The sequence below is a fragment of the Engystomops pustulosus genome, chromosome 5 (genome assembly GCF_040894005.1).
Source record: "Engystomops pustulosus chromosome 5, aEngPut4.maternal, whole genome shotgun sequence".
Classification (NCBI taxonomy): Eukaryota; Metazoa; Chordata; class Amphibia; order Anura; family Leptodactylidae; genus Engystomops; species Engystomops pustulosus.
Genome location: NC_092415.1, coordinates 84,859,648 through 84,880,821, shown reverse-complemented (window position 1 = coordinate 84,880,821; position 21,174 = coordinate 84,859,648). Strand labels below are relative to the sequence as shown.

At 38.4% G+C, this 21,174-nt stretch overlaps 1 protein-coding gene across 4 annotated transcripts in view; it reads right to left on the bottom strand.

The window, feature by feature from the left end:
• Nucleotides 1–21,174, bottom strand: part of DSP (desmoplakin) — a 52,950-nt gene that overhangs the window by 13,392 nt on the left and 18,384 nt on the right. For all 4 annotated transcript variants that reach the window (XM_072152544.1, XM_072152543.1, XM_072152545.1 and 1 more), the window contains exons 5-22: nt 20,287–20,415; nt 20,015–20,065; nt 19,671–19,832; nt 18,869–18,973; nt 18,186–18,281; nt 17,716–17,841; nt 17,334–17,486; nt 16,589–16,743; nt 15,006–15,132; nt 14,685–14,922; nt 13,950–14,182; nt 12,999–13,165; nt 11,765–11,903; nt 8,554–8,747; nt 8,108–8,270; nt 7,373–7,456; nt 5,322–5,429; nt 4,943–5,041 (exon numbers count right to left, since the gene is read on the bottom strand). In XM_072152544.1, the coding sequence (XP_072008645.1) occupies nt 4,943–5,041; nt 5,322–5,429; nt 7,373–7,456; nt 8,108–8,270; nt 8,554–8,747; nt 11,765–11,903; nt 12,999–13,165; nt 13,950–14,182; nt 14,685–14,922; nt 15,006–15,132; nt 16,589–16,743; nt 17,334–17,486; nt 17,716–17,841; nt 18,186–18,281; nt 18,869–18,973; nt 19,671–19,832; nt 20,015–20,065; nt 20,287–20,415 (2,529 nt within the window). The remainder of the gene's footprint in view (nt 1–4,942; nt 5,042–5,321; nt 5,430–7,372; nt 7,457–8,107; nt 8,271–8,553; nt 8,748–11,764; nt 11,904–12,998; nt 13,166–13,949; nt 14,183–14,684; nt 14,923–15,005; nt 15,133–16,588; nt 16,744–17,333; nt 17,487–17,715; nt 17,842–18,185; nt 18,282–18,868; nt 18,974–19,670; nt 19,833–20,014; nt 20,066–20,286; nt 20,416–21,174) is intronic.

Below are 21,174 nucleotides of genomic sequence, written 5' to 3'. Positions count from 1 at the left end.
CCCAGGCTCTGGGACTCTGTCCCAGCCTCCACCAAGTTAACCCAATGTGCCGTCAGCTATATATAGTGGCCCTGCCCGGCAGTACTCGTCCACGTGTCCGTGGTCAGGTGGACCTTGTCAGAAACGGCGTTGGTCAGGGCACGGATGATGTTGTCTGACATGTGCTTGTGCAGGGCTGGGACGGCACATCGGGAAAAGTAGTGGCGGCTGGGGACCGAATAGCGAGGGGCAGCCGCCGCCATGAGATTTCGAAAGGCCTCAGTCTCTACCAGCCTATAGGGCAGCATCTCCAGGCTAAGCAGTTTGGAGATGTGGACGTTGAGGGCTTGGGCGTGTGGGTGGGTTGCACTATACTTCCTTTTGCGCTCCAGTGTCTGGGGTATGGAGAGCTGAACGCTGGTGGTTGCTGTGGAGGATCGTGGAGGCAAAGATGGGGTTTTTGCACGGGAGGTGTTTGGGCCGGGGTCCTGGGCAGGGGGCTGACTAGCAGATGACACAGGGGAAGGAGCAGTGGTGTGCCCGGCCGGAGGTGAACGGGCTTGGTGCCATTGAGTGGGGTGTTTAGCATTCATATGCCTGCGCACACTTGTGGTAGTTAAGCTAGTAGTGGTGGAACCCCTACTGATCCTGGTTTGGCAAAGGTTGCACACCACAGTCCGTCGGTCATCCGGTGTTTCTTTAAAGAACCTCCAGACTTCTGAAAATCTAGCCCTCGCCACGGGAGCTTGACTATGTGAAACATTTGGCGCTGATGCACCAGCTCTGGCCCTGCCTCTCCGTCTGGCCCCACCCCTGCCTCTTCCAACCTGTTCTGGTATAGGACTCACCTCCGTCTCAGAAGCATTGTGTTCACCCGGCCTATCAACCCAGCTTGGGTCTGTCACCTCATCATCCTCCGATCCCTCAGTCTGCTCCCCCCTCGGACTTCCTGCCCTGACAACAACTTCACCACTGTCTGACAATCGTGTCTCCTCATCGTCCGACACCCCTTTACATACTTCTTCCACTACGTCAATAATGTCATCATCACCCACAGACTGCAACCGGGGGAAAACCTGGGCATCGGAAAATTGTTCAGCAGCAACCGGACAAGTGGTTTGTGACTCTGGGAAGAAAACAGTTCCACAGAGTATGCCGGTTCAAATGCCAAATTTTCCTGGGAGGGGGCAGACTGGGGGGAAGGAGGCTGAGGTGGAGAAGTGCTGATTTTGGTGACATGGGTGGACTCCGTGGAAGACTGACTGGTGGACAAATGGCTAGAAGCATTGTCCGCAATCCATGACATCACCTGTTCGCACTGTTCTGGCCTCAACAGTGCTCTACCACGAGTCCCAGTAACTTGAGACATGAACCTAGGGAGTGTAGCTCTGCGGCGTTCCCCTGCTCCCTCATCAGCAGGTGGTGTCTCACCCCGCCCAGGACCACGGCCTCTGACCCCTGCAGTAGTTGGACGCCCACGTCCACGCCCTCGTCCTCTACCCCTAGCCCTCGGTTTAAACATTTTCAAAATTAAAGTGTAAACTGTAAATTTTTTTTGTTTTTTGTGTTTTTTTTTTTAAAACAAAACGATGCTATATCCTATTGCTATGGCTAGTTTCTAACCTACACTGACAGCACACAACTGGATTTTGTGCTGTGCCTGATGACTTTGAGTTATAAAAGTAAATAAACGTAAAAAAAAATAAATCAGCAGACTGTGCCTAATTCAAATCAAACCCCTAATAAATTGTCCCACTTCGGTGTTTGAGGTGGATAAGTGTGTCACTAAGAGCTAAACACAATGGTTGCAAGTCTCCCTGCAAATTCCTCACAATATGGTACTAGCTGCACTACTAGTGGCAGCAAGCCCAGCCACAAGCAAACCAAAAAAAGTAAAATATAACGCTATTGTAAGCCTAAGTAAGCCGTTGGGGTTCTCCTATGGCTATTTTCTAGCCTACACTGAAAGCACACTGCTTTGCCAGATTACTTTGAGTTATAAAAAGAAATAAACGTAAAAAAAAATAAATCAGAAGACTGTGCCTAATTCAAATCAAACCCCTAATAAATTGTCCCACTTCGGTGTTTGAGGTGGATAAGTGTGTCACTAAGAGCTAAACACAACGGTCGCAAGTCTCCCTGCAAATTCCTCACAATATGGTACTAGCTGCACTACTAGTGGCAGCAAGCCCAGCCACAAGCAAACCAAAAAAAAGTAAATATATAACGTTATTGTAGCCCTAAGAAGGGCTGTTGGGTTCTTGTAGAATCACTCCTGCCTAACACTATTCTAATATAACACCCTAACGCTTTCCTTGACCAGCAGCAGCTCTCTCCCTAGCAGCATCGAGACAGAGAATGATGCGAGCAGCGCGGGCATGGGCTAGTCTATTCCAGGGTCAGCCAACCACTGCTATCGACGTGTAAGGGTACCACGTCATGCTGGGTGGAATGCAGAGTCTCCTGGCTTGTGATTGGCTCTGTTTCTGGCCGCCAAAAATCCCAACGGCGGGAGATGCCATTTTCTCGAGCTGGCGAAATACTCGTCCGAGCAACGAGCAGTTTCAAGTACGCTAATGCTCGATCGAGCATCAAGCTCGAACGAGTGTGTTCGCTCATCTCTAGTGAGGATCTCATGTGTTTTCTGTAGCTGTATATGATAAATACTGATTCTTTTGCATGTTCGCTTCTGTGTATATATGTAGTATTATAGTAGTTATATTCTTGTACATAGGGGACAGTATTATAGTACTTATATTCCTGTACATAGAGGGCAGTATTATAGTAGTTATATTCTTGTACATAGGGGACAGTATTATAGTAGTTATATTCCTGTACATAGAGGGCAGTATTATAGTAGTTATATTCTTGTATATAGGGGGCAGTATTATAGTAGTTATATCCCTGTACACAGGGGGCAGTATTATAGTAGTTATAGTCTTGTACATAGGGGCAGTATTATAGTAGTTATATTCTTGTACATAGGTGGCAGAATTATAGTAGTTATATTCCTGTACATAGAGGGCAGTATTATAGTAGTTATATTCTTGTACATAGGTGGCAGAATTATAGTAGTTATATTCCTGTACATAGAGGGCAGTATTATAGTAGTTATATTCCTGTACATAGGGGGCAGTATTATAGTAGTTATATTCTTGTACATAGGGGGCAGTATTATAGTAGTTATATCCCTGTACACAGGGGGCAGTATTATAGTAGTTATAGTCTTGTACATAGGGGCAGTATTATAGTAGTTATATTCTTGTACATAGGGGGCAGTATTATAGTAGTTATATTCCTGTACATAGGGGGCAGTATTATAGTAGTTATATCCCTGTACATAGGGGGCAGTATTATAGTAGTTATATTCTTGTACATAGGGGGCAGTGTTATAGTAGTTATATTCTTGTACATAGGGGCAGTATTATAGTAGTTATATTCCTGTACATAGGGGGCAGTATTATAGTAGTTATATTCCTGTACATAGGGGGCAGTATTATAGTAGTTATATTCCTGTACATAGGGGGCAGTATTATAGTAGTTATATTCCTGTACATAGGAGAAAGGTATATAAGGCTTACCGGGTCGTGTGTTTGCATCATTTACTGATCGACAGGTCACATTCTTTGCACAATAGATTCACTTACTAGCAAAAGATGTTCTTCTTTTGCATTAAGGCCATCTACCAACAATTTGTCTGTTATAACCCCACCCACATTATCTGACCACATCCACTTGTTTTGACTCCGCCCACAAAATGGGGCCACTTTTACAGTTTTTTCCAGGGCCATTTTAAATTCCCAGTCCGCCCCTGACGACATGTGATGTACAGTATTTGGAGAGGGCTTATGGGCTGAGCCCTCTCCACATTGCAACAAACACCCATCGGTAACAACAGTGATTGGTGCTAGCAGCTTTGCTGGCGGTGGTAAAAGGCAGCGGCTTTGACCGGCGCTCCCCGTGAAGTCATTGTGAGAGACAATCCATCTCCATGACAGCCTTACAAAGATGATTTCTGGGCATTTGTTACAATGTGCCAGTAGTAAAATCCCCATATACTGCCATATTGTAGTATGGCAGTATATAGTAAAATCAAGTATACAACCTAGGGTTAAAGTACCCTAGGGGGGTCTGAAAAAATAGTACAAAAATACATTTAAAAAAGGTTAAAAAAATCTTAAAAATAAATTAAAAAAGACCTAAAAATTCAAATCACCTCCCTTTCCCTAGAACTGATATAAAAATAAACAAACAAGTAATAATCACAAACATTACTGATCGGACACTTTGGGACACTGTGATACCTATCAAAATATAATAACGGTTATTCCTGTGATGGAAAATAGCGCCCAAAGTCAAAAATAAAAGTTATAGATTTTTGAAGGTGGGGAGTAAAAAAAACCCTCAAAAGTAAAAAAAAGGGCCTGATCGTTAAGCGGTTAAATGATACCCTCAAGGATACATAGCCACATCTCTCACAAATCCTAGCAGTTTCTTCAAACATTATACAAGTGCCTCGATAGCTGAATTCCCCTGTCTGGCACATTCAGATTAAGACACCACTTATTATTGCATAGAATATGCACGTATAGGGTAGATATGTGATATATTGCCATATTCACCTAGATCTTTACTTACACATTTGAAAGAGAAAGTTAACAAGAATAACTATTAGGGCCACTTCACATCTCGTATATATCATCAGGTTTTTTGCATCAGTTATTACAAGCCAGGGAAAACACAACCTAACAAATGCAAATCTTTCTGTTGTACCTTCTTTCTGTGTAGCCTCCACACCTCGTTTTGGCTCACAATAACCAATGCAAATAACTGATAAAATAATTTTCAACTGGTCCTATTTTATATCATTATAAGTACAGTTGCAAGACTGTGCCCAAACTATTCAAATGTACCATCTTGTATTTATTGCCATTATCTTACAGATGTTTGCATCATCAAGTACCTTTAGGTCTTCCATACTCTTTGACATTTCATGCAACAGTCGGTAAGAATCATTTCCCCTGGTTAGTAACTCAATGTAGCGTGCTTGGATGTCAGAAGCCTGAAGAACAAAATGAAAAGAGAATTATGTTGGTGGTTGTCCAAGATAATGAATGATACCATCTCAAGGTCATATTTATACATTTAATGCAGTACAACATGCAAAGTATCTACAATGTTACAATAACATAAATTACTTTTTATTTGCAACATGGCAGACCATAACAAGGATAACTTTACATTTACATAATCTTACATTTAGATTTTAGAATCTCGTAAAAGAGATTTCTGTATTTTTCCATTTTGTATATAAATAGCTCGAACACAGAGTATGTACCAACCTCTTGCAAGACGACAACTGCCGGGGATTGTACGACAGTCCTTTTTATTGGGATGTTAAGAAGGGTTTCCAATCCAGAACTGTATGATGCCAACTGAAGCTCATAATCCTAAAAGAAATAACAGGGAAAAATTATTAGTACAAATGCCCTTATATAATATATTATAATGAATGATATTCACTTGAGGCAGTTTACTGGTGGGGATGTCAAAAGGTATAAGAGCTGTGATATAGCAACACTATCACTGGAGGCAGTTGTGAACTGTGAGCTAATACATGACTCCCACTAATTTGATATGGATTACCTAGGCTTATATTAAAACATCTATATCTATAACCCTTTCATGATCCATTACGCAGGCTGACTATCATTACTAGAATTGGCAATTCCTAAATTCCTAATATTTACCATATTGGTATTAATGTGTCCCCGAATAGTCCAAAAATTAGACAGCACATGTAATAGCTATTTACACTTGTATGTATAAACCTTCCAAAAATTATGATTTTTAGCTATTCAATCCCACAAAAAATGCTATAAAATGTGATCAAAAAACCATGTGTACTCCGACATGATACTGGTGCAAAGTACAACATGTCCCGCAAAAAATAAGCCATCAACCAGCTCCGTAGCCAAAAAAGTAACAATGTTATGCCACTTGGAAGACGGCAATACATAAATGATAGATTTTTCCCCACATTAGGGTTTTGTTTGACAAATTTAGTAAAAAGTAAGAAAATATATTCATGTGTGGTATCCCCGTAATCGTATCAACCCATAGAATAAAGATAACATGATAATTAGTCTACACGGTGAACACCAAAAAAAAAAAAGAGTAAAAAATCCAGTACAGAATTGATGCTTTTCTACTCCTGCCCTCAAAAAAAGTTCCTAAATTTTCAACAATAGGTGATACCAACCCCAAAATGGTAACAATGGAAAAAGCATCTCATCGCGCAAAAAAAATGGCATCACATGGCCCAAATAACGAAAAAGCGAAAATTTTATAGCCTTCAAAAGGGGCCAATGAGGAAACTAAAATCCTGGCAGCTGCAGGGCTCTCCTTCCCTTCTGCGTCTCGCTGTGCGCCCATAAAACAAGTAATGGCCACATGTGGGGGGTCTTTGTACTCAGGAGAAATTGCAGAACAAATTGTATGGTGGGTTTTCTCTTTTTATATTTTGGAAATGTGTAAATTTTAGTGCTAAATGAACGTATAAGGGAACAATTTGACCATTCTAAATTTCACCTCCATTTTGATTCAATTACTATGAAGATCTCAAGGGGTTAACAATCTTCGTAAAAGCGGTTTCTGATAGCTTGAGGGGTGCAGATTTGAAAATGGGTTGGTTATATAGGGGGTTTTGATGCTAAATATGTAAAATTTCATTCAAAACTGTATTTATCCCCAAAATAGTCAATTCTGAAAATCCGGAAAAGCGATATTCTTTTTGTAAGCCGCGTGACATCAAAATAAATTATCCAGACATTTCAGAAATTATGAAAATGTAAAGTAGACAAATGGGAAATGTTATTCAGCAACTTATTTAGGTGGTAAATCTATCTGCCTGAAAACGCAATGATTTTGAATTTCGAAAATGGCAAATTTTTCAAAAAATTTATCATATTTTCTTTTTTTTTGTAAATAAACGCAAAACTTACCAGCCAAAATTTACCACTAAAATGAAGTACAACATGTGGGGAAAAAACAATCTCAGAATCGTTTTGATAAGTAACAGTGTTCAAAAGTTATAACCATATAAAGCGACGCAGGTCAGAATCCAAAAGGCAGCAACTTAATCCCATTTTTCACTAACTCAGGGATGCAGCTGCTGCAGAAATAACGTTTTTAATGCTTCAATATTCAAATTAAGGCTAATTTCTAAGGCTCCTGAGGGCCCAGGGTAGCCAGAGACAATTCCCGGGGGTAGGGGAGGCGACTCCACGCCCCCACTACTGACCCACCTCTACCCGCTCTTTAAAAATTGCCATATGGCACTTGACAACCAGAATTTTGCATTTGAAGAGAGTCGTCAGTCAGATATTTTTACCTTAATAGATGATGCACATTGGTCTGCAGTCTTCATCACCTCTTCTACCTTTTCTCTTTTGCTTTGTATTTCGGTATTCAGATTCTATGAAGCAAGAAAATAACTATGAATTCTGTTATTATTATTATGTGAAGTTTCCAAAGATAACATTGGTGAGGTTGCTTATGGTGTATAGGTCTGTGAGCAAGGCCTATGCAAAAACCATTAAAGGCCAGAACTATTTATATTTTAGTAATAATTATTAGTCTAGGTATAGAATTATAAATACACACTGATAACATAAGGCAATTTTTTTTAATTATGAATAGTATAAAGCAAACAGGAGGAGCTGACACTGTCAGGGTGCATTTGCATGCGGTATGCCCGTCGTGCGGGCATACTGCCGCGTGCTGGAGGTGAGGAGGAGGTGGCCCCTCCTCCCACCATAGAAAACAGTGGCGCACGGCCACACACTCACCGAAAGATAGAGCATGCTCCATCTTTTTGCGGTGTGCAGCTCGGATTGGTGCCACACATGTGTGGCACCGTATCCCCACCATGCCTCTATTGCCGTCTATGGGGACGTACATGCAGCTGCAAATTTCGGCCGCATGTAAGGCGCCGCAGACAGCAGTGTGAATGAGCCCTCAGACAGAGTCCAGTTTCCATGCTATGTGCATTGGTGCATATCTAGTTAGTCTATCTGAAATAAGCTATTGAAATCTGAAAAGCTGCATTTTCTGAAATGTTACCCACCTTTTGTTCATTAAGATATCTTGCAACAGAATTGGCATCTGAAAGCTTGGCAGACTCTAAAACATCTTGCTTCTGTTTGGTGTCCGCAATCCACTTGCTCAGGGTCTGGTACATATCTCTATAATTTCTTAACTGTTTTCCTTGTTTCTCAAGCTCCCAAGATCTAAAGTAGGGAATCATTAAGACATTATATATCTACACACGTATGTATCTAAAACCCTCTATCCAGTATGAAGTATGAAGCAATATGCCCATTGCAGTCTTATATTCATTCTCCATATTATTCTTAGAGTTACTATAATCCTATGACAAGTCCATACATAGTTCTTTAACCTCATCTTAACCACATTACAATAGCAGAGTTAACATTATACAGTTTTATTCTTAGATTATCATTCACATATCCCATATGTTATATAGAAGACTTATCTTGAAAGCACATTTACCTGTCATCAATTTCTTTTTCTATTCTGTGCCAGCGCTCAGTCAGTTGTCTGGCTTTGTCAGAGAATTTGGAGAGGTCTACTTCACAGTATGGATAAGCTTGGACAACACGGTCATTTATCTGCAAAGTTTTCTTCAATTCTGTATCCATAGTTATCAACTGAGATTTCTTCTGCTCTAGCTCAGATTTAATTTTCTAAAATATAATAGTAAAAAAGTTAATTTATAGTAAAGACTGTTAGTTGGTCCTCAACACAATAATGTAACTATATAAAAGACAAACCTAAAGACAACCTTGGATAACAAGTTGACACAGTGCAGGTGGTAGCTGAGAGGAGGACACTGTGTAAGTTGAAGTCTATTCTGGAGAATAGCTCCCATCCCTTGCATGAGACTGTAGTGGCATTGGAGAGCACCTTCAGTGACCGACTGCTTCACCCCAAATGTGAAAGGGAGCGTTATTGTAAGTAATTCCTCCCCGCTGCCATCAGGCTGTTCAACAAACAAGGCCCAAACAGAAGTAACCTGCGCCCCCCACCTAACCAGTCCCTGCAAGTCCCATCCACAGACGAAACATCAAACTGCCAATCATTGCTTGTCTCTTTTTTGTCTTTTTATCCCCCTTTTCTTTTTGTTCATTTATCCCTAATATTATTGTTGTCATAGTTTGTACTTCACTCTCTGTACCCTCTCTGCTGCTGTAACGCTGTGAATTTCCCCACTGTGGGACTAATAAAGGATTATCTTATTATTTTATGACAGTTCTCACAGTCTATGACAGCCTGATTTGCAAATTATGTCTTGAGATCCATTGGCCTACCAATAAACAAAATCCAATAAAAGGCCAAACTTCTTTATCTGTGTAAGAGGTCTGCCTTTTAGGACAGTATAAAGACTGAAGAGATGTAAAGGTGCCCCTTTATTGATGTTCATTCCAAGTTCAGTTCATCATTCTATTGACATTTCTGTTTACATTAATTGTATGAAGTATATCCTTCTTAGGACTCAGCCCTTTTTCATTTTTGTGTGTTTTTTTACTACCCTCATTCCACAAGTCATAATTTTGTAATTTTTCTGTTTATAGAGATGTGTGAGGGCTTGTTTACTGTGGGACAAACTACATTTTTTAGTGCTGCCGTTTAATATTACATATTACCAATATTATGGAAAGCTGTAAAAAACATTTCAATTGCAGTGAAGAATGCAAAAACACATTTGAGGCGTGTTCTTGTGGGCCCTGTTTTTACAGCTTTCTTTGTGCACCATAAATGACACCTCCCCATTATTCTTTGCATTGGTACGATCAGAGGGATACCAAATTTATACAGATTTTATTATGTTTTGCAAATTTGAAAATAATTTAATATTTTGTACCAAAAAAATTGTGATTTTGACAAATTCTGAGGTTTTTTTAATACTTTAGTGTGCAGACCCATGTAAGGTGTAATTTTTTTGTGGGACACACTGACATTTTTATTTATATCAATTTGGAAGGGTTATGACTGTTTGCTCATTTATTCAAATATTTATGGAATTAGAACAAACAGTTGTAGGTATATATACAGTTAAAACTTAGCTTTTAGTAAATATGCATTAAAAAGTGAACACCAACATATCAAAAATCAAACATCAATAATGCATTCTATGCAAGTAATGATCCAGACATTATCCCCGTTATACCCTAAACACTGGATCTGATTCCTCACAAGACCCAAAGACCCCTACCCAACTCACCCTGATAGAATGATTAGGTATCCCTGATCATTCACTGGCAGTAGGTCCAAATATTTATGGATGGCAAATGGTGAAAAAGTGGAAATTCAGACATGTGGCTGCTATTTCCTGTGACACTGTGATACCTAAAATATTTATGGTTTTTTTACAGTTTATTTTTTATATGTGTTCTAGGGAAAGAGCTTATTTGTACTTTTACTTTTTTGAAAAAATGCTTTATATATTTTGTTTTTACTACTATTCCAAACCCCCTTTGGTACTTTAACCCTGGAGAGTCTGATTGTTATACTGCAATATAATATACTGCAATACCATCATCAGCAAGCTATCAGAGATCAGTATACATGGCTGGCCTATGAGTCTCTTTGAGACTGTAGCCTGCCATGAGAACAAATGATCGGCACCCTCTGATGACTTCATGAAGGCCTACTACAGGCAGAATCCTGACGCAGGATATAGCTGAATTTTTCTAGGCACGGGATCCTCTCAGTATATTTGGTGCATTGTGTGCACAGGTGAGGATGTCATGAGATCAAGACTGGTGCATGATGCACCCAGACCTGATATATATTCTAACGTATGACTCAACTTTAATGTATGAAGATGGAAAGTGTGCATAAACAATGTCCATACTGTCATTGTGTACTGTACTTAACGTTGAATACTGACCCTAATTGATATGCATTGTGGCATTTATTATGGTGGATAGCTAATTAGAGACAGTATCCACACCTATTCGGGACTGTTTCTATGATTCCTCCCTACCTTTAGGTTAGGGTGTTGTGTATGCAGTTTAAAATTTTATTATTTTTAATTTAAAGGGGGTTGGGCAGCATTTATTTTTAATAACCTAAGCTCAGGGTAGGTCTTAAGATGTTTTTAATCCATCACATCGATTAGCTGTTCAGCACTCTTTAAACAAAGGAACTTGGAGCCAGAAGCATTCGGTTTTATGTCCCTGTTGTGCTAGCACAACACAAACTGTAGCTGATGGTGCCACTTAAGTGAATGCTGAATAAAATATAGAGATGAGATCTGAAGATCATTACAGGCTTTTTGGAACTGTTACCTTTGTTTTTTTTCCAGGATTCCTGGAAAACCCCTAATACTAACCATATTGATTGTGATACTATAAGGTTGTATAAATGCTATTTTGGTGAGACATGTTTTCATTGGTACAGATATGAGGTAAACATGACCTTTCTATTAGTTGTAATTGGGGAAACTGTTTTAAGGCAGAGGTTTTGAACATGTGATCATACCTTTATATTGCACTATATTGTTGATTTACTTGTCATTTATATATGATGTGATGACAGACCTGTGTGCCTTCAATAGACTCCCAGACGTAATGGGAACTAAACTGCGCTCCCATATGGTGTTTGGGGTGCAGTCAGCAAATGTAAGATGTCATGCAAAGTGAAAACTGTAACTTGCAGTTTGTTAAATTTGAGTGTTCCATTTTAGGATTTTTCTTACCTTCAATGCATTTCTGTAAGCTTCAACTTTTGCTGGGTCAAGGGAAATAGTTTCCTCTTCTGTCAGTCGAGCTTCATAAACCTTTATCAGATCCTCAAGCTGTAGAATATTCTGCAGTAGAATCCTTAGGCACTGGAGCCTTAAGGAAACATAATGAAAATATTTAGCAGGCATATTATAGGGGAAGTCTAAAGACTAGGGCTAGGTCCGCTGTATACATTGTGCTACAGAAATTCCCTACTCTCTACAAAGACTGATTTTGTAAATTGATATTACCGTATGTGAATTCAAAATCTGTTGATAAAATACCTTTGCACTGCAGATTTGTTTTTAAAAGCAGGTGGATGTGCTCATGCACTATGCTTTAACTGTAAATCATAGCCTATTAGCCACCATCAATGATAAAGTGGTACTCAATTCTCTCTGCCAGGTGTGCAGCCAGTGGAAGCCGGCCTGAATGCTGTCCTGACCCCACAGAATGCACATATTGCACAAGATGGGAGTCTTTGCATTATATAGAAATATGATGCAAGGACCTGCAAGGGAGGTGATAAGATGCGAGAGGCGTGAATAATTAACAGCCTGGTGCACCGGTCAGCACATCCTGCTTTTTATAACTCTTTTTTAATCAGTTATCTCGGCGTGTCAAGCTTGAAGAAGACCAGCGTCAGGATCGAGGAGAAGAGGATGATAGGTGAGTATGTTTCAGTTTACATTATTTTACTGGTTTCCTTTAATCTATACAATTGACGGGGCAGCGCAAGACCGCCTATACACTCTGGACAGAGTGTAGAGTTTAATAGTGAAAGACTGGTTAATGATAACAATGCATCGTAAAAGCTTCAGAAGGAAAGGAATGTCTGTGGACCATTTTGTGTGTGGCAGTTTAAGTTATTAGTGTTAAAAACAGTAATTTTAAGTGGAACCAACTTGACCAAAATCTGTCACCAAAATTGAGACCATTAAACAACAGTTTAAATAAGAAAAATAGCTGAATTAAAACATTTAACTCTATAGCTGCTGAGTGGGCAACATACACCCCCCACACACACACACACACACACACACCCCAGGATGGAGCTGTAATGCCATTTTAGTTCTCTTGCTCAAGATGTCCGCCATAGAGGAATATATCACCAACACAATTATACATATTAGATACATTCTAGTGATATTACTAGCTTTTACTAAAAATTTCATTACATTCCGTATATGTAATAATACTTTATTCTACCTTTCTAAGTGGTCTGCAGAAAACCCATGAATATTTTCCATTTTCTTTAGCAGTAAATTCAGCTCAGACTGCAGATATGATGACTTGTCCGAGTCTTTTAAATTCAGAATCGACTCTTTGAAATTGCTAAGTTGGGCTGATAAGTTTTGTCCATCTCCTCTCAGAGACTGAAATAGAGAATGTAAATTAGATTTACAGATAAAAACTCAACTTAAAAATGTAAGCATATTCTGTCTGCCTTGAAAATACACAACAATCTGGAAAATACCTTAACCGAACACGTCTATCTTTTAACGAACATTACTTATAAGATCTGATTATAGGGGTGTCTCAACGTCACCTGTGTGACAAGTAAACTACCACTGCACTTAAAGAGTAATCCCTTTTCTGGGGACGTGGCCACTAGATATCAGATACTTATCCCTTATCATGTTTAAGGTTTTCTCTGGAGGGTATTCTTTGAGTATCCTTTACTTCAGTCTTGTAATCCATACTCCTATTGTCAAGCAATATTTAAGTTCAATCTTATTTACCTTTTCCTTTTTTTCGGAACATGGCAGATGAAAATCTCTCCCATGTATTATAAAATTGTATTTGTCTTTTTGCTTATTCATTAGAAGATCTACTCTCTATATTTTAACCATAATTTAGATCTTTCTTTTAAACTTCTAAGGATGGCGTGCACCCTTAAAAATTGCATCAATTTGTTTTTGGCACCAAAAAAGCTCTCTAAGCAAATATTGGTATGTTCTTCCTATTCACAGTCTTATAAACCTTTACAGCAATAGATACTTCTTCCCCAGATTTTTAGATCCATTCCTCTACTGAAGCAACAACAGCAGCAGTACATTATATCAGCTTCTATAGCTTTTATCTGGCAACACTATCGCTCAGATATGTTGTCAAAGGAATATTAAACTGAATTGCTTTTTAACTTTAATATTGTCATACCTCTATATCATTTATTCTATATGAGAAATCTCGGAATGTTTCTTGATCGACATTGTAGATGTTCCTCTGTAGAAGCCTAGACTCATGGTTCTCCATTTGCTGGCGGATTTTATGAAGCTCTTGCAACAGCCAATTTTCATGCTTTAGCCTGTCATGGTCTACTACAGTAGTAGAAATATTGTTTCCTTTTACACTTGAGGTAGTATTTTGGGTAACTACTTCAACTCTTTCAGCTGAAAGGAAAAAACACAATGATGCAGAGGGATTATTAGACTATAAAAGACAAATATGGATGTTTGGGCTATTCACACATTAATATGCATAAGATAGATTTTGCAGCCTGACAAATCATTCATTTTGCATAAATGCAGGACAACCATGTCCAGTGGCTTGCTCCATTAGTACGATCTGGTTATTAGACCTTCAGAAATACATGTGAATCACAGCACAGTTTGTGAATTCTTAATTATAATGTAGTGCAAAATATAGCGCAATCACCTAATTTAATAAATGTGACTTCTGATGCAATGCATATACTATTATGTAAAAATAAGTTATCTTGCATGTGCCTATTGAAATGTATTTCATCAACCTATTTCATTAACCTATTAACACAAATCTTTGTGCATAGGTTTGTCTAAGCACATTAGTTTCATACTAGATACCATAATTCACTAGTGGGGAAAGGTAAAGATAGGTATGTTAGATTAGTAGTACTGGAATCTATCTACATACTGGTGTTTATTTGTGGTGGTGGTCGTATGCGGTATGTGGTTTCCTTAGTTTGGTAGCTGGGGAGTTGCACCACCAGGGTCTGATAATGCTTCTGGGCTTCAGAAAACTGAGTCTGCATTTTCCTTTTATCTTCATCACCAAACACATTTGAGCCCTGGCTGTTTCTCATGAACTCCTGATAATGTATTTCCAAATCTGAAACAACCTTTTGGTAGTCTTCTTGGCGCATGGTCTTAAGCTGTGATAAGAAACCATACATTAGGAAAATACTTTAATTTAAAAAATTTATATTATTTGTTTATATGTAGTAGAAATGCATACCTTAGCAAGTGTCATAGTCCTAATTTTCTCTATGTCAATCATGCAGTAGTGCCAGGACACCAAACTCTTCATATTGATGTAAAGCTGGTTCCAAAGAGTCAGAATGGCTTCATAAAACTGTTCAATTCTGAAATATTATAGCACAAGTTACATTACACATAATGTTACATTACACATAAATTTAAGATTTAAAGGAATTGGTAATTGAGGCAGGAAACACAGAATAAAGATCGGCAGTGCGATGTCCAAAATGATGGGCGTGGAGGGACATAGGAAGATATACACTATCTGGCACAATCATTGGCTCCCTGAGATGTCCAGTTGGAGGGCTTTTCACCTTGGGAGGACAGGGGTTTACACTTCCAGACCCAGTTGCTCAATTGAGAGAAGCAATAACGTGCAAAGCTATCGTAGCAAAGTGGATGTGTAGAAGAGCCCAGAGGTCTGGATTATGGAAGGTACCTGGTGTCGGCGCTCATGAAAGGACTGCTCTGCGCTCACCAAGGGAGAGGAAATAGCTCTAAAAACCCCTGTACTCTGTATGTAACAAGGGGCTGCAGTGTGGATCTTTGTCACAAAGATCCACACTGCAGCCCCTTGTTACATACAGAGTACAGGGGTTTTTAGAGCTATTTCCTCTCCCTTGGTGAGCGCAGAGCAGTCCTTTCATGAGCGCCGACACCAGGTACCTTCCATAATCCAGACCTCTGGGCTCTTCTACATATCACCACAGCGTTGTCTGAATCCTTGGAGCAGATAACCGTGAGGAAGGAGGAACCGGCAAGCCACATAGGACAACTCTACATATAAGCGCTAACATTAGCGCTACAAGGTGAGCGCATGATACTTACCCTATACACCTGTATTCTCTGCATTAACCTACTACACTAGGAAAGCGCCTGTTTGTTCCTCTCTCCCTTCCTTTTCCCTTCTTCCATTGAATGACCCTGGTTTTTTCGGGGGCACCATACGGAGGGATTCCAGCATTTTTACAGGTAGCAAAGTGGATGAAGGGGACTCCTCCCACCCTCCAGGAATTCATTAATAAAACAAATACTATTATACAATTTGAATGGGGTGTCTATTGGAAAAGAAAATACCCCAAGCAATTTGAGAAGTTGTGGGGCTGATGGATGACTGTGCCAAATCTTCCCAGTAAGGCACTTAAGGATTTCTGGGGTTCTCTTTCTAATCAAATGTTGAAACTTGTGAATTGAACGATTAAGTTACTTGATCCGATGTAATGCTATATACCGTACTGTATATGTGATGTTTTGCATTTTGCCATCTACCTGAGATATTTGAGCCATTCTTGTTATCGTAGGTGCTGGTATACCTACTATCTAGGGGTGTTTCTGTTGGGGTTTGGGGTATGTGTACTGTTATTTACTGTATTGTGCCTGTACGTGTAGACTTTACCTTATTGTGTTCTCAAAATCAGAAAACTTTAATAAAAATATCTGATTAAAAATTTTTTTTTAAAACAATATAGATTATTGATTCTTTGTGAGACACCATATGGCTAGTCTTGGAAACCCACAAAAAAACTCTGTAAACATTGAGAAAATGACTGAAGTTCTTACTTGGAAGACAAGTCTATAGCGCCTGGATTTGGTGGTGGGATAATCAAACTGACAGAAGGAACCACCATGTCTAGTCCACCAGGACCTGTCACGTTCCACTTGCTGCGCTGAGAATTGTTCTTCAAGATGCATTCATCTCCTTTGTGAATAACTTTCTGTGTGGAGAGAATGATGATAATGTAATGATTGTATAAAACATGCATACACTATGCATAAGTTGCAAAGACATGCAGAATTTAAATATATTAGGGAACTGCATTAACTGTAATTCTATTGGAGGAGGAGAGTATCAGGGAATATATTTGCAAAGGCGGTGTGGAGAATTACAGTTCTGTTTAAAGGAAACTTGTCATGGCGATTTGGGACACTAATTCCTGCAAGTGAAGTTGGTGTATTACACCTAACTACACTACGCAAGGTACAACGCATGCGCAGTGAAGCCAGGATACTTTGAAGATGTGAGTTTGATGTGCCTCATCAGACTCACATGTAGGCAAGTATAAAAGTTTTTTTTTTTTTAATTTTTTTTTTCTTTTCAAAAAGGTCAGTTTGGGACCCTACTCAGGTCCATAAGGACCTGTAGTTTGTTTAGGGTCCAAAATCGACCTGACAAATTGAGTCAGTCTATGTTCTAAAACTTAGTGAGCCGTGAGAATTTCTCACCAATTTGTTCTCAAGGAATACATGTTTTTGTACTTGGTACCAGCTATAATTATTTTTTAGGAAAGAGATATAAAATATATACCTGGTCTTGTTTGTAGTCACAAAGAGCCTTAAGAACAATTGGTTTGTCTCTCTTGTAGTCTGGGTTTCTTGGTTTGAGCTGCACAATTTTCTTGGATTTATTAACCAAATTTTGAACCTGTCGCTTGTATTCATTGATTTTGTCTCTTTCTTTCTGTAAAACAATGAAGCAAAAGTAATTAGCCAACTACATTTCAATAACAGTAAGTTATAGTAAAATAGTTCAGCATATTACTGAAAAGCAAGATTCCTTTCATTTCATTTCCGATCATCTGAAATATAGCATGGAACCTTACAAGACTAGAAACAGGAGTTTGAGTGAAATGTGTATTTTGATCTTGGTCTGCTTGGTGACAGAATGAATTTGTAGAACAGAACACTACCTCTAAGTCTTTGATCATTTCCAGAACGCGAGGCAATGGCATGCTTTTGTCACATGGGTATTTCTTTCTGATGGTGTCTTGAAGATTTGTCAGGTAAGTTTGGGTGCTCTGTGCTTCATCAAAAAACTGGAAACCAAGAATGTCAACAGTTAGAGTGAACGGAAAAAAAACAACTGAAATAATACAACTAATTGCTGAAATATACAACTTAAACAGCACTAACAGAAAATATAAAACCAACAAAAATATGGACGTAGGGATATATGCGCAAATGCATATCCATCCATATATCCATATCCATAAAAGAAAACTGGATTCAAAATGGCAGTTTCTGGTGTTTTGCTCACATATTTATGATGGGTGTTTATCATATATCATTACATTATTAGGAATGGCTCCTAGTCCACAGGTCAATTTACACTTAAAAATATTTAATTGTTGCAAAAGTTCAAGACATGATAGTAACTCACTTGGAAATAAGCAGCATTTTCTTTTAAGTGAACATCAATGCATTTGGTAATCTGAAGAATCCAGCTCCACTGAGTCTGCAGGGTATCCATATAGGCCTGAGGGAGAATGAACAGAAATGAGGAATAAGCACAATGTACATAAAATGTGTGCCTGAATTAAAAAAAAAACAAATATCTGATGCTCTATAAGTTATATTTTTATGCCAAAGTAGAGAGCAGCAAGATAGTGTATCTCACTCAGGATCCAAGAATCATAGAAAAACCTATTCAGTTCTGTGCATGAATTCACTTCCCCAGAGGTGGCACAACATCTGCATTGATTTAAATAATGATATGGTTGAAAGGTTATTTAATTTATTCAACGGTTGTCAACTTTTGACTCGTAATAGGTATATTTTAGTTTAAGTGAAGTCCCATAACTTGGTTCTTAGTCCAATGGGTAGTGCTGAATTGAATGTAACCCGCCTTTTAGTGTTGTAACATCTGCAATTAAACAGATGACCACTACTGAGCTTGGCTTTAAAGGGGGTTTATTATCAAAAATAGAAATACAGTTACCTACAGTCCTATGCAACACCACACATAAATAATATCAAATGCACAATATCAAATTCAGGAATGACAATTGCCGTAATAAACTTAGCTCTGCTTAAACTGTAAAAAATACAGAGCTTTACACCTACCTCAATCTTGTCTGCTGCTGGATGTTGGTTCATAATCAGCTGGTCACTCTCTTGCTTCAGCTTGTTCAGTTCTTTTTCCTTAACCTCCAATTGACTCATAAGTTTCTGGGAAATAAGAAATATTTTGCAGTTATTAAGATGTCCCACTTATTATTTCTACTATAATATCAATTATGTGTCAAAAACCACTGTCATGCATTTTCCCTGGATTCTGCTCACAATATAGAGCATGTAAGTGCCCTCCTATTGAGTTCAATGAGATATGGATTTTGCTAGAATTTTCTGATGTGAACATACCTTTATTGCATATAAAATACCTTAAATGTTATTATAAGCCTCTTCTAAAGATCTTGTTTTATTTACATTTTCAGTATAAAAAATACAGCTTTTTAGGATTCATACAGATCCCAACAAATCCAGAACTGAGTGGTTTGCTATAGCTGTGTAATTTATCCTTGAAATTAAAGAATAAATTGGCACAAGACTGTTACCAGATGAGGGTGTTTCCACACATTCTGTATATGAAAATACATTTTTAACAGTATACTTGGTTGTTAGTTGATTCAGAATTTTCTAGAAAGAATGACACACATTAGGGTTCTAAGAGAATAAGTTCCTGGATTGTTATTTACATAATATGTATTTATATTGATATGTCTGTAGTAGTGGATAATCATTCTAACAATCTATAATGACATCCTTCAGCTTTTCCTTAGGATTTCATTGCCAACATTCACTATTCTGGTCGCCATAAACCATGAAACCAAGCAGAATGTAAATAGAGCATGAACTGGCGACTTACAGAGAATGATTCCTGTTTCCTGGGAATGTCAGTGTTCTTGTCACTCCAATCGTAGACTAGTTCTTCCTCCTCTCGATCATTGATCCACATGATTTCTCTAGATGTAGCTTGAATGATGTTCTGAAGCTGACGTAGCTGATCCATTTTTTCAAATGAGAATTTCTAAGATTTGTGAAACAGATGAATATTAGAATAAATATAAAAAATGTATGGCCTTGATGAACAAGCGGCTGTGTAAACTTATTCTCCACTATTTACTCCATTTAGATCTTAGTCAGCTAAACTTAAGACTCCATACTGAATTGGAGTTCTCCTATAGCACGTACAAAATAATTGATACTCACCAGCAACATATCATATTCTTCTTCTAGCTGGTAAATTGCTCCTTTTTCACGCTAGATAAATAATTATAGAAGACATATTAACAATATTGTAAACACATGTAAAAGTATATTAAACAAGATATGGCGTTTAAATACAATTGCATTGGAATTTGTGTAGTATGAGTCTGTAATGTGCGACTTGTTTTCAGTAGGTCATGAGCTAGCCAGAAACCATAGTCATTATTCTAAATTACCAGTTGTGAACATTGCATTTACTACATATAATATATTACCAGATCTGCTTTAATTTTGTCCAGTTCCCATCGATAGTCAGCAATGGCATTGTGGAATTTTCTGTGGCTCCCAATCTGCTGTTCTACAGAAACGGCATCAAATCCCCAGTCAACAAGTTCCATTTGACGCTAAATGTGTAAGATAAAAATTAGATAAAAGAATTTACAGGCGGTCTACTGCTTAAGAACACCTGACTTACATACGACCCCTAGTTACAAACGGACCTCTGGATGTTGGCAATTTACTGTACTTTAGTCTTGCACTACAATAAACAGCTATAACAGTTATCACAGGTGTCTACAATAAAGCTTTATTGTAGACACATACAAATTCAACTTAAGAACAAACCTTCAGACCCTATCTTGTATGTAACACGGGGACTGCCTGTAATCAAAATTGCTCTAATTCAACGAGGGAAGTTTATATCTATATGCCTTGTGAGAAAATCTGTTAAGCTTAGCACAACATATGATGAGCGTCATGACTATAAAATGGATGACATTGATGGTGTTACTTACCTAATAACAAGGAAAATGTATGAATATGGAAACAAAAATTTGGATTCATGCAAGCAATTAAGAGTATTTACAACAATATTTGTGTTTTTATTTTCCCTCACTCTCTGCACTTGTAGTCCTGGTTTCCCTAAAAAGGGCTTGGTTGAGAGACAACAAACTAATGTATAATTTAAGCTCAGTAGGCAGTGGTGATGTAGCTTGCTGTACTGTGGCACACCTATACCCAGGGCATTATGGCAGTTTTCCAAGAAAAGCAGCCATTTTATAAACACAACCACATAGGACTTTAAGCTTTTACAGTCATACTTAGACAACGTTGTCCATTGTCTGAATGGCATGGCACGGCATATGGTCCAGGTACAGTTATGT